Source organism: Rhinatrema bivittatum, chromosome 1 (assembly GCF_901001135.1).
Source record: "Rhinatrema bivittatum chromosome 1, aRhiBiv1.1, whole genome shotgun sequence".
Taxonomy (NCBI): Eukaryota; Metazoa; Chordata; class Amphibia; order Gymnophiona; family Rhinatrematidae; genus Rhinatrema; species Rhinatrema bivittatum.
In genome coordinates this window covers 401,186,703-401,200,546 of record NC_042615.1, presented here as the reverse complement: position 1 = coordinate 401,200,546, position 13,844 = coordinate 401,186,703, and the positions used below count along the sequence as shown (strand labels likewise).

The 13,844-nt window shown below is 47.9% G+C and overlaps 1 protein-coding gene across 1 annotated transcript in view; it reads left to right on the top strand.

The window, feature by feature from the left end:
• The window catches only part of WRN (WRN RecQ like helicase), a 983,741-nt gene that overhangs the window by 259,018 nt on the left and 710,879 nt on the right, over positions 1–13,844 (top strand). Inside the window, exon 8 of the mRNA XM_029601951.1 lies at positions 5,184–5,252. Coding sequence (XP_029457811.1) covers positions 5,184–5,252 — 69 coding nt within the window. The remainder of the gene's footprint in view (positions 1–5,183; positions 5,253–13,844) is intronic.

Below are 13,844 nucleotides of genomic sequence, written 5' to 3'. Positions count from 1 at the left end.
CGATGTGTGAACGGCCATCGGTATAGAAGAAACGTTAAATAAAATAAATAAATAAATAAATAAATATAAAAATAAAGGCACACGGAAAGGGCGGAGTAAATAGCACACACATACAATAGCAAATGAAGCAAGAACTAATGCGTAGCAAACATAAAGACCTGATCAATTTATCTCAAAAGGACACACTTTTATTGAAAATGCAGTCACAACAGTGGTGTACATCGATTACCAAATTACAGTTCACAGTTTTGAAACAGGGGCCCTGATACGGCTGTGTTTTGCATCGTGCTGCGTCAGGGGGACCAAACACGTAAATAATAAGGGAACCTTAATTCACTAAATTTAGTGACAGCTGTGACTGCATGGGAAAAATGTGTCAGAGCCGCTTGTGAGTGAGAGACAAATTTTTATGATGAATAAATTCCGATGGATACTAGTTAATTCTAGAGAAGTGGTCAAATAGCATGTGCCTCGGGCGCACGGGAAACTCCTACCGTGGTTAGAAGAGGGTAAGCAAGCTTTAAATCATGGGACTAAATGAGGAAACAGCAATCCTTGTGAATTGAAAAGAACTGCCGTCTGGCTTTTAGAAGCTTAGTAATCTTCAAAGAGTCTCTCCCGATCCGCGCCCAGGCACCTTTCCCGTGCGCTCGATTTTGTATTTAAATTAGGGCCAGTGCTAATAAGGAGGCGCTAGGGACACTAGCACGTCCTTAGCGTCTCCTTATTAGCAGAAGCAGTGGCTGTCAGTGGGTCTGACAACCAACGCTTAGTTTTACCGGCGTCTGTTTTCAAACCCGCTGACAGCCATGGGTTCAGAAAACGGATGCCTGCAAAATTGAGCATTCGTTTTCGAACCCGCCGACCGGTTGTCAGGCATTAATTTATGAGAGTAAAATATGTGGTTTGGCCGCACATTTTACTTTCAGTATCCCGGGTGACTAACTAATAGGTTCATCAACATACATTTACATGTGATGAACGCTATTAGTTTTTGTAAAGTTGGCCGTGCGTTTTCAAGGCGCTACCCCTTACAGTATAAGGGGTAATAGACGAACGTTGAAAATGTGCAGCCAAATGGGTGCTAAACTGAATCGGCCTTTTTGTAGATTAAAAGGAAGTAGAACTCTGGTGCTTGGGGGGGAGGGGCATCTGCAGGGCCAGGGTGTGACCAATGCTAAAGGGTGGGGCCAGGACCAAGTATGAACTCTCTCACCCAAACACACTTTTCCTCTTCCTTGCCCCAGTGATCCTCCATCTCTAATCCCCACCAGGGCTGTCCTTTGCTCATCAAAACTGATTTATTCTGTTGGCTCAGCTCCTCTTCCTCTGCTTTTGTTAAAAAAAAAAAAAATGTGGCAGAGCAGTTCTAAGTCATTCAGGCAGAAATCAAGTCTTGGATAACGCACACAAAAAGGAGTTGAATTAGTGCAAGTTTGAAACTTGTGAGCAGTGTTGTAGCAGCCAGGGTTAAAGCCTTGATGATTGTTAATACTGGTCTCAACTTTCAAACTTGTGCTAGCTAATTCAATCCCTTTTTGTGTCTGTTGTTTGTACTGCAGTTCTGCTTCAGGATCACTTGTAGGGCAGTGGCCTGAGGCCGAGACCAAGTGAACTGCTGATGCCACTGTCCAGTGGTTCCCAACCCGCCACATGGCAGTGATGAGGAGCCGTAGAGCTGCGCGGTGGCTCCCAACCCGTCACACAGCGAACAGGAGGAGAAGGTGGGGAGGGGTGCAAGGCGCAGCCTACCTACAGCATCAACAGATTTTTGCCAGAGTCTCCTCATGTGCTTCTGGTTTGTGGCTGCTTAGCAACCAGAGCAAGCGCACCGCATGCTCCCTCACACCTTCCCTTTCCACCCACCACCGGTGGTCGGAGGCTCTAGTCTGCTGATTAGCTCCTCATGGATTGAAACCGCCGGATACTGAGTGGGACTCCACCTGTTCCAAAAATATTGGATCCTGATGTAACAGACTCTGAAGGTGACCGAACCTTAACGGTCTGTCCATGCCAAGTTTACTAGATTCACGAACCATGGCAGACATGGCCACTCCAGAGCTACTAGAATCATTTTGCCCTGGTGTTTCTCTATGCATCGTTGCACTTTTTTCACCAATGGCCATGGGGGAAAGACATAAAGAAGAATCCCTGGCAGCCACAGAAGCACCAGAGCATTGATTCCTTCTGCTCTGTGTTCTTGCCTGCGACTGTAAAACCATGCCACCTTGGCATTTTGTCTCTAGGCCATCAAATTCATGCATAGCATTCCCCACCTGGCCTGAATGAGAAGCATTCCTCCCTTCAAGAGCTCCCACTCCTCGGGCTCCAATTTTTACCTGCTGAGAAAATCCACTTGTACGTTGTCCACCCCAGCTATGTGACATGTTGACAGAACTGCCAGGTGCTGCTCTGCCTAGTGAACCAACTCCTGAGCCTCTTGAGAAACCATCCAACTTCTCGCATCCTCGCCATGGATTACCGTAGCACCAGCGGTCATCTCTCCCCGGGCACCCGGCAGCTCTTTGAGATGAAGCACATCGAGGAGGCACTCAACACCATCTTCTTTTGAAATCCTGATGATGTGTTCAGGGTCCTGATTGTCTTCAATTATGATGTCTGCTGGGTCTGAATCAGCACACAGTGCTTTATCTGCTACAGCAGTAACCAAAGAGCAAAAAAGGGAGCAATCTATAGAGACAGTCTTATAGAAACATAGAAGTGACGGCAGAAGAAGACCAAACGGCCCATCCAGTCTGCCCAGCAAGCTTTCACACCTATTTGTTTTCATAATCTGTTACTCTGACCACTGAGGTCAGGGCCCTTATTGGTAACGTTTTGGTTCCAATTCCCTTCCACCCCCACCATCGATGCAGACAGCAGTGCTGGAGCTGCATCTAAGTGAAGTATCTAGCTAATTGGTTTGGGGTAGTAACCGCCATAATAAGCAAGCTACACCCATTTGTTTACCCTGCATGTGCAAATCAGCCATCGTTGGTTGTCTGAATAAAAATCCTCTTTACTTAATTCCCTCTGTTGCTGAAGCAGTGAGCTGCGCTGGATACTTATTCCAAGTCAAGTATCATGCTTAATTGATTCGGGGTAGTAGCCATCGTAACAAGCAAGCTACACCCATGCTTATTTGTTTACCCAGTCTATGTAATTCATTCTTTGTTGGTTGATGCTGAATATAAATCATCTTTTCTTCATTTTCCCTGCCATTGAAGGAGAGAGCTATGCTGGATGTGCATTGAAAGTGAAGTATCAGGCTTATTTGATTTGGGTTAGTAACCGCCGTAACAAGCAAGCTACTCCCCTGCTTTTTTGTGGATGCAAATCCTTTTTTCCACATTTCCTCTTGCCGTTGAAGCATAGAGTAATATTGGAGTCGCATTAACTGTGTGTATGTTTATTGAATAAGGATATTAATCTCCAGGTAGTAGCCGTCATTCCCGCAAGCAAGCCACGCCTTGCCTCTTCTCTTCATTCACATCTTCTAGACTTTTGGAATGGATTAAAGATTCATTGAATCCATTACTTAAAGGAGTTATACCAACAGAGCAATTGAAAACTGATCAACTGCTCAATGAATATTTTTCAAAGAAATTAGACCTAGTCAAACAGAAAATTGAACTGGAAGAAAAAGAAAGGAAGCAACAGAATCTCCAGCAGTACCTGTTCCAGCAAAACCGGTCATATCTCCTAAAAAGAAGAAAAGGCACCACCCAAAGGTTCTTCCTTTTGTTTGTCTTGTATTATAGGGAGGGGACTATAAAGCTCAAATAGCCATTAGAAGGTGTTTGTATTTACCAAGCGGCAGGCTACTACCCAGGGAAACCAGGGTTCAAATCCCACTGTTGCTCCTTGTGACCTTGGGCAAGTCACTTTACACAGTCCTATGGGGATAAGGAAATACCTATAGTACCTGAATGTAGTCCACTTTGATGTACACTTTGAAGTGCCAAAAAGTGGAATATAAAAATCAAAATAAATAAATAAATGAGGAAATTGCAGGGCCACGTAGCAGTTCCCAAGCAGCGAAGAGGAGGAGGAGCCGTAGGGCCTGAGACAGAGTGAATGAAGTGTGTGTGTGTGTGTGTGTGTGTGTGTGTGTGTGGAGGGGGGGTGCACAATAATTGTTCGCACAGGGCAGCAAAATAGCTAGCCCTGATCATTTCCACCCCTCCTGTTCCTTGCAGAACCGAGGAGTTGGGGGGGAAACTGCTGAATTAAGAACAGAATGACTTCTCTCTGCTTTGGCTGTTCCAGGCTCACTTCCCTTTTCTCTTCAGGCTGCCTGGAATGGAGCCTGACGAGCAGAGCCTGGAGTGGAGCCTGAAGAGCAGAATACTCCTGCTGTTCTGTCTTTTAAAAGAAAAGAAGTGGTGGAACTCAGTTCCAAAATGTTCCCTCACAAATTAAGCCCTGGTATTGCCATTCTTTATTTTCCCTCATTCTTTGTCATCTTCACCTCATTCTCCCCCATTGGATGACCATACTAATACTATACCTGTCGGAATCAAGTTCTGAAAGGGATACTTCCTCCAAGGCTAAACCTTGGTTAGGACTTCCTCCAAGGCTAAACCTTGGTTAGGACTTCCTCCAAGGCTAAACCTTGGTTAGGACTTTTCAGCTTGGAGAAGAGACGACTGGGGGGGGATATGATAGAGGTGTTTAAGATCATGGGAGATCTAGAGCGGGTGGATGTGAGTCGGTTATTTGCTCTTTCGGATAGTGGAAAGACTAGGGGACACTCCATGAGGTTAGCATGGGGCACATTTGGGACTGATCGGAGAAAGTTCTTTTTTACTCAACGCACAATTAAACTCTGGAATTTGTTGCCAGAGAATGTGGTTCGTGCAGTTAGTATAGCTGTGTTTAAAAAAGGATTGGATAAGTTCTTGGAGGAGAAGTCCATTACCTGCTATTAAGTTCACTTGGAGAATAGCCACTGCCATTAGCAATGGTTACATGGAATAGACTTAGTTTTTGGGTACTTGCCAGGTTCTTATGGCCTGGATTGGCCACTGTTGGAAACAGGATGCTGGGCTTGATGGACCCTTGGTCTGACCCAGTATGGCATTTTCTTATGTTCTTATGTTCTGTGTTTTTTCTTTTTTTTGTGGTTATGTGCCATGTTAAGACTATGGAAATCAAGATTCTCCTTCATGTTTTCCTTGTAGAATGTCAAATATTCCAGCATGTTTTCTTGGATCAGCCCAGTCCAAAAATGTCATCAAGGATGTGAAAGCGTAAGTCAAGTCACTTGTTTATTTAGCTTCTTTGTTTATAGACATTTTGGCATCATACATACAGCTGATTAATTAACTGGTGTTTTAGTGTAGACCTGTCTTATTATTGTAATATGTTTTTATGCAGTAAAATTACAACAGACTTGGCCTTTGAAGGGCAAGTATTTTTTCCCACCCCATATGATTTATTTTTTTCAACATTTTATTAAATTTTAAGATGATACAATATTGTGCCTCTGTAAACAATGTATCAAACATGAAAAAAGAAGACAAGTCAAAAGTGTTTCGCTATTGCATTTTCTGGCTCTCCACATAAAGGAGAATATTACAAACCCATATAATTAACCAGTGTTTAACTGCCTATTTTGCTCTTCATTACAAGTAGCCATCTAATAACATTCCTCTACTCAACAACTGAGACTAGGGATCTCCCTGTACAGATTCTTCAGGTTGACATTAATTTCCTTAGAAAAGACAAAAGTTGGGGGCTAGCTTGGTGGATCAGTGACACATGCTGCACATTTCTATTCAGACAACTTGAGTTCTATTTCTGAGTCAGACTTTTATTCTCCAGCTTCTCCTACGCAGCTGGGATTGCTGTGGAAGCAGCATTCACAGATGAGAGAGTCTCAGCTATTGTTCACTGATGACACCTATTGGTCAGACTTCATGTGCACATTAGTTTCGTTCCAGTGGAAACTGCAATTTGTGACCCCTGGCCAAGACCTGCAAGTCACTGCAGTGTCTGGGAGTGTGATCTAAAAACAGGGGAAACAGTCTAGATTCTTATGAATGAAGGCTTATGGTGGTATAGCCCAAAGGGAGGGCCCTTCTAATTGAGCTGAACATTCCAGAAAAAAACACAATGGATTTAATTAAGCTTTACAGTTGCAGGGATTTTGCAGAAGATCTCTTTATCCTAGGAGCGATTGGGCATCATCTCAGGTTGAGTAGATTTCACCACCTGCAAAAAAAAGAAATTCTTTATTCAGAATGGTGGAATTGGGGGAACAGTTACCAGTGAGGGTGGTCATAAAAACATTATAGCCTCAAGTTTACTTAATTGGTAGCTATGCAAAAAAATTATGTATAGGAATTAATCTCTGATGGACAAATCCAAAAATACCCCAAACAGTCCTGAGTACCTTGTTGGCAGCATGAGAAGAAAATACCATATGCTGATCATCTCTGGATAGCAAGCAATTTTGATGCAGCTCTGTAATTTTTAAGTTAGACTACAATTGCTTGAAAGAAAAATTGGAAAACATTTTGGATGAAAAAGAGATTGATGCATAAAATAATGTAGGTAGGCATTGGGAACATTTCTGATGCCAGGATTTAAGTTGAGCACCATGTTTGAGATCAGGAAAAAGTTCTTTTTGGTCTCACAGAATTGGATGCAGGTGTGTTCAGAAATAGCTATTAGGCAGTTAGATTGGACTTGATGGAACTTTGGTCCTCTCTTTAACTTAACCAACTGTGATCTGGGAAACTATAGACCAGTGAGCCTGACTTCAGTGCCAGGAAAAATAGTGGAAACTATTCTAAGGAACAAAATCACAGAACGAAGAGAAAGACATGATTTAATGGAACACAGCTAGCATAGAGTTACCCAAGGGAAGGCCTGCCTCACAAATCTGCTACATTTTTTTGCAAGGGTTAATAGACATGTGTATAAAGATAAACCAATAGATGATGTGTATTTGGATTTTTGGAAAGCATTTGTCAAAGTCCCTCATGAGAGGCTTCTAAGAAAACTAAAAAGTCATGGGATAGGAGGTGATGGCCTTTTTTGTGGATTGAAAACGGGTTAAAAGACAGGAAACAGAGTAGGATTAGATGGTTAATTTTCTCAGTGGAAAAAGATAACAGTGGAGTGCCTCAGGAATATGTAATTGGACCCGTGCTTTTTAATACGACCTGATATGGTATTCAACCTTGAAGGTCAGTATAGAAAAATGTTAAATAAATAAATAATATATTTATAGATGGTCTGGAAAGGGATACAACAAGTGAGGGTGATCAAATTTGCAGATGACACACAATTATTCAGAGTAGTTAAATCACATGTGGAATGTGATAAATTGCAGGAGGTACTTTTTGTGACTGGAAGATTGGGCATCCAAATGGCAGATGAAATTTAATGTGGAATAGTGCAAGGTGATGCATATAGGGAAAAATAACCCATGCTGTAGTTAAAACGATGTTAGGTTCCATATTAGGAGTTTCCACCCAGGAAACAGATCTAGGCATCAAGTGGATAATACATTGAAGCGGTCGGCTCAGTGTGCTGTGGCTGTCAAAAAGGCAAACAGAATGTTAGGAATTATTAGGAAGAGAATGGTGAATAAAACAGAGAATGGCATAATGCCTCTGTATCACTCCATGGTGAGACCGCATTTTGAGTACTGTGTGCAATTTTGGTTGCTGCATCTCAAAAAAGATATAGTTACTCTAGAGAAGGTATAGAGAAGGGCAACCAAAATGATAAAGGGGATGGAATGGCTCCCCTATGATTAAAGGCTGAAGTGGTTAGGGCTGTTTATCTTGGAGAAGAGACAGCTGAGTGGGGATATTATAGAGGTCTATAAAATCATGAGGACAAGAACGGTTAAATGTGAATCTGGTATTTCCTCTTTCAGATAATAGAAGGACTCCACTCCATGAAGTTAGCAAGTAGCACATTTAAAACAAATCGGAGAAAATTCTTTTTCACTTACTGTGCAATTAAGCTCTGGAATTCATTACCGGAGGATGTGGATAGGGTCATTAGTGTAACTGGTTTTTCCCTGTACGTACCTGGATCAGTCTAGACCGTGGGTTATGTCCCCAATCCAGCAGATGGAGTCAGCCCAAAGCTTCGAGGGGGCGTCACCATAAGTACTACTACCCCCTCTGCAGGAGTTCAGTATCTTCTGACTCCAGCAGATGCGAGTAGGGGAATCTGGGCTTGCTCCCGATTTCCTATAACCTATTCTGTTTTCCCTTGGTTGGAACTTTCTTCTCTGTCTGTTTTGTCTTGGATCAAGTTGTACTTTAAAAAAAAAAAAAAAAGAAAAAAAAAAAGATAGTTAATTGATTAATTGGGGAGGCGGGGCTCCTTCCTTGTGCTGGCTCTCTGTCTCCTTTGTTTCCTCAGCGCGAGCCTGTGTTCTTGCCGGGGTAAGTCGTTTTTCTTGGTTTGCTGGGCTGTAGTTTTATTTTCAGCTTGCTGATTGAGACTGCCGGTGTGCCCGGCCTGCCAGCGATTTCCCTCGCTCCCGCGGCCATCTTGCACGCGCCTCGTGGGCTGCAGGGAGCAGGGTGAGTGATCTCAGCGGGTTGCGAGGCCAGGACAGGCCCCCCCGCGGCGCCGCTTGTTTTTCTCGGCGGGTTGTGCAGGCCGTCCGGGCCCCCCCGCAGCGGCGCGCCGTCTCGCGGCCCCCCCCCCTCCCGCCCCGAGGCTCACCGAGTGATTTTAGCTGCCGGGGGTGGTTTTTCTGAGCGCCTGCTATGCCGCGGCCGTCGCGTTGCTCGGCCTGCGGCGAGCCCGGTTCGCGCATTTCCAGGGAGGGCATCTGTGCTAGGTGCCTCCCAGGGGGGGAAGGCACGTCCGGGCCCCGCACTCGTTTTCCAGCGGTGCTAGCCTTGCCCGGGCGGCGTGGGCCGGCCCCTCCCCCATTCCTGGCGGGAACGGCGGCCATTTTGCACGCGCTGCGCCATGAGGGAGATTGGACAGCGCTGGGGGATGGGGAGGCTTCAGGGGACTCTCCCCCGAGCTTGCTGCCGGAGGAAGATCCGGAGCTGGACTCACAGGAGCAGGGCCCTCCGGGACCCCCCCCCCCCGCGGAGATTCCCCCGAGTAGGCCGGGGTTCTCCCCAGAGTTTATTCGTCTGATGCACACAGCGTACCTGCAGGAGCTGGCAGCTCCCACGGGGCCTCCGCCCCCCAAACTACCGCGACCTTCGTCCCTCTCCTCGGCCCCCCCCTCCGGGGGGCGTGGGGGCCCCACAGCTCCCTGCACACGTCCGGCTCCCTGTGGGTTCGGGGGGGGCTGGCTCGGACCCAGTTTCCCCGGGATCGGACCCTGCCGTTTCGGGACAAGGGGATTCTACTTCAGAGGGAGAGGATCCACGCACGCTGCGCCTCTTCCAGCGGGAAGAGCTGGATGACCTAATCCCACAAATCATTCAGGGGTTGGACCTCGATCCCCCGCCGGACCCGCCAGCTCCCGTCGCGCCCGCTGTCGTTACTTCTTCGAAGAAGGGGGACCCGGTCCTGGCGGGCGCGGGCATTTCCCATCCACGAGTCGTTCCTGCAACTTCTTACTAGGGAATGGGATTCCCCGGAAGCTGCGCTAAAGGGCAGCAGAGCCATGGAGAGGCTGTACCCGCTGCCGGAAGATTTTCTGGATCTCATCAAGGTACCCAGGGTGGACTCCGCAGTGACGGCGGTCACGAAGAGGACGACCATTCCGGTGACGGGTGGAGCGGCGCTGCGGGATACGCAGGATCGCAAGTTGGAAGTATTCCTCAAGCGGGTCTTCGAGGTCTCCGCAGTGGGACTGCGGGCGGCGATGTGTAGCTCTCTTGCCCAGCGGGCTAGTCTTCTCTGGGTACAGCTACTGCTCACTTCTCAGGTGCTGCCTCCCGAGGAGGCCGCCCAGGCGGACCGACTCGAAGCCGCAGTGGCATACGGGGCTGATGCCTCCTACGATCTATTCAGGGTCCTCGCCCGCTCCATGGCCTCGGTAGTGGCGGCGCGTCGACTCCTATGGCTCCGCAACTGGGCGGCGGACACGTCCTCCAAGTCGAGCCTGGGTTCCCTGCCTTTCAGGGGTAAGTTCCTGTTCGGAGAGGAGCTGGACCAGATAATCAAGTCGCTGGGGGAAAACGCGGTCCATCGCCTGCCGGAAGACAGATATCGCTCCACCAGGGCGTTCTCGTCCTCCTGGACCAGAGCCAGGGCGCAAAGACGCTACAGGAGTTACAGGCCGGCGGTATCCCGGCCTCCTCCCTCCAGGGCTCAGCCCTGGTCCCGTTCCTTTCGCGGGCGCCGCCCAGCGCGGGCCGCTCCCACGGCGGGACAGCCCTCGCCCAAATCCTCTCAATGATGTTCAGCTCGCCCACTCCGCCGTTCCCAAGATCGGGGGACGGCTGGCGTTAAACCGGAGGATGTGGATAGGGTCATTAGTGTAACTGGTTTTTTTTCCCCAAACTTTATTTTCAGTTTTCCAACACACATCTTATAGTATTGACAGCTTACAATGTAGAAAACACAAACTGGAAGATTTTCCCCACCAGTCTCTCCTGAATTCCCTCCCTCTCAATCCCTCCATCTAAATTGTCTGTGATAAACTCTCGGTAATCGATGTATATGTAGAAAAACTAATGTAAAGAGAATTGTTAACTTCCTTAGTTGACATATTTGTTGAGTGAATGAAGAGCTGCATCCCATTGCCATTCCTCCTCTGTATATAGTTGTGAAATAAAACTGACATGAGTACAGTATCCTTTGAGCAGTGTGAGTGTAGCTTTCCTCATCTGACCTAAGTCTTAACTTTTTGTCCATCATTCAGCATATCAATGAGAGCCATTACTATTTCCTTTGGATTCATCCAGTTTGGAATAATAAACTACGAGCCTTGGCACTCATTGCCATAATATATTTCTCCCATATTGTAAGGAACATATCGTAGCATTTCCGAGAGGAATTCTTAGCAGTCATATACTAATAGCTTAAGTTTATAGAATCTAAGCTTTCATGCCTGTTGTGCCCATCAGTCGCAGACAGCTGCGACCTTTGCTCACCTCTTTTTGCCCTGCAGCTTCGATTCTGGCAAAGATGGCCACCACTGCCTCTTCTCGCCGACCTCCCTGGCATTCCCGGGACGGCGTGGGTGATCCCTGTTGCCATTTTGAATCTGGTGTGACTAAGGGCATGCGCGTGCCTGCCTCCTTCTTATCCATGTCATGGCGAGAACCTCGGGAGTGTCCCCTCCTCATGACGTCACTTGTCTACGTGTATTTAAACCTACCGGACCTTCCTACCTACGAGTTAGCAAGGATTTCCGTCTTGCTTAATTTCGCTACTCAGAGATGCTTCGCCTCGCTGTTCCTGCATTCCAGACCGAGTGCCTCAGGTACCCGCTCCTCAGGGGCCTTGCTTCACTCAGGGCTATCCGCTCCTTGGAGAGCCTTCTCTGAGAGTCTCACATTCTCCAGCCTAAGTGAGCACCTCTCGCTGCTACTACTGACGGACCCTCCAGTGTTCCCATGCCTCGGGTCTCCACTGCGACTATGACAGTAGCTCTTCTGCTACACTTCGGAGTGAGTACAAGATCTGCTCTACTCTCCTCCTCTCTTCATGCTGTGTGAATCCTCTGGTTACCCTGCGCTGCAGACCACTACCGGATCCACGCTGCCTTGTGCCTACTTCCAGAACCAGCTTCTGGCCTACCCCGCGCTGCAGGCCACTACCGGAGATACCTTGCACAAGAACTACCAGGAAGAAGTATTCCCCGGGTTACCTTGCTCTGCGGACCACTACCGGAGAATCCATTTCAAAGTCTTTCTACTCTGGACTGTGTTTACAAACCCGCTCCTCAGATCACCTATTCTGCTGTATAATAAAACCTCTTGCCTCTTGTGTCCATCACTGCTGAGACTCTGCCTGTCATGGTGAGTCCCCCCAGGGCTCCTCCCTGTGGGTGGAGTTAGCTCTCACCACAACCCAAGGGCCCACTACCAAGCTCAAATATAACAATGCCCTTAAAGAAGGTTAATCTTTTGTCATCCAACTGGCTAAGATTGTCTTTTTCCTTGTTAGGAAACCCTGCCTAAGAACGTCTGCTGATCTTCTGGAAGATCTTGTTGGTAATCGTAAAATATATCTGTTGCACTCTCTGTCCGCGGGACTCCGCGGCTAGCTTCCCTCACCCGTCGGAGTCCCAAAGCTGCTCCCTCCAACCTCGGGGTGTTAGGAGACTGCTGCCACCATTGATCTTCTTCCTTGTGGTGCAGGAACGATGCCAGCACGGACACCTGACACCTGGCACAACACAGCAACTCTAGGCATGTGCGCATGGCTCTCCCAGATTCTTAAAGGGAGTGCGTCGAGAAAATTTCCCGCGGTTCCCCATCCTGATGTCATCAAGCAAGGGACTACGTAAGCCTAATCCCTGCTCTTCAGCTTTGCCTCTGCAACAGGTCATCTCCTTGGAGAAGCTGGTTGTCTGCCTTGCAGTCCTGATCCTGTGTCCCTGCCTCATGTTCCTGACCATGTGTTCCTGCTTCCTTGCTATGATTTCTCGGTTTGCCCCTCGACGTCCTCATCCTGTCTCCTTTGGACTGATTTGTGGTCTTGACCCTTGGACTGTTTACAGGATTCTGTGGTGTGTCTCGGCTCTTGTACTGATTCACTGGACTCTGCTGTTCACTTCTGTCTTGGGCCTCAATCACCACAGCTCCGTAATCCACCTTCTGATGACGAGGACCTATTGGGTCTTTCCCTACAGGTATTGTCAACCTCGTCTCAGCTCAGGGGTCCACCATCGCTACAGCTTGCAGAGCCCATGCACCAGGCGGATCTCTCTGTCTTCAGGCCATTCTAGGACTTGCCCAAAAGATTCAGCAACAGCAGCAATTCTTGGAAGCCCTAGCAGGATCAATGGAACAGCTCAGCACCTGTCTGGATGCCACCTGGATGCCACTGCTGCTCCTTCAGCTTCCTCGGCGGCAACCACCATCCATCTTCCGACTTCCCCCAGGTATTCGGGGGATCCTAAGTTGTGTCGAGGGTTCTTGAATCTGTGCTTCATGCACTTTTCTCTGCAACCCACGCAATTCTCCAGTGATGCCATCAAAACGACCTTCATCCTCTTCCTCCTCGATGGGAAGGCGTTGGCATGGGCATCGCCTCTGTGGGAGCGAGGAGATGCCCTGCTTCAAGACCTGCAGCAGTTTAAGCAAGTCTTTGACGAGCCTGTCCACCTGGATACAGTGGGGTCTGACCTGCTACATCTGTCCCAAGGTATGAAGACCCTGGCAGAATACGCCATGCAGTTCCGCACAATGGCCACAGAATTAAACTGGAAGGAGAATAGCCTCTGAAGCATGGGAACTACGAGGTCCACGAAGATCTGTGCACTTGGCTCTGTCGTTCTCACGTCCCCCTTGTCAGGATCGACTCATCAGGAGGAACCTATGCAGATCGTACAGAACCACCTTTCATCAGAGGAGACACTTTGATGTCACTCTCTGGGATTTTGCTTCTACTGTATGGGGCAGGGATACCTGCGAGCTCAATTTCCATTGAAGCAGGGAAACACCCAAATCTAGGAGTCAGTGGGGAGTTGACCTTGGGCTGGGCTTTTCCCTCTCCACAGCTTTCTCTGCCGATGACCATAATGGCTGACACCCGTGAGTTTTCTACCCTTGCATTAGTGGACTCCGGAGCAGGGGGAAATTTTATCATGAAGGCCTTGGTGGACCATTTTAAATGTCCAACAATTCCTAGAGAGTCACTGCTTCTCATCTCTTCTATCTATGGCGAGCCTTTGCCTGGACAAATCACCACGATGACCGAACCTCTGCGACTCTGGACCGGTCTCC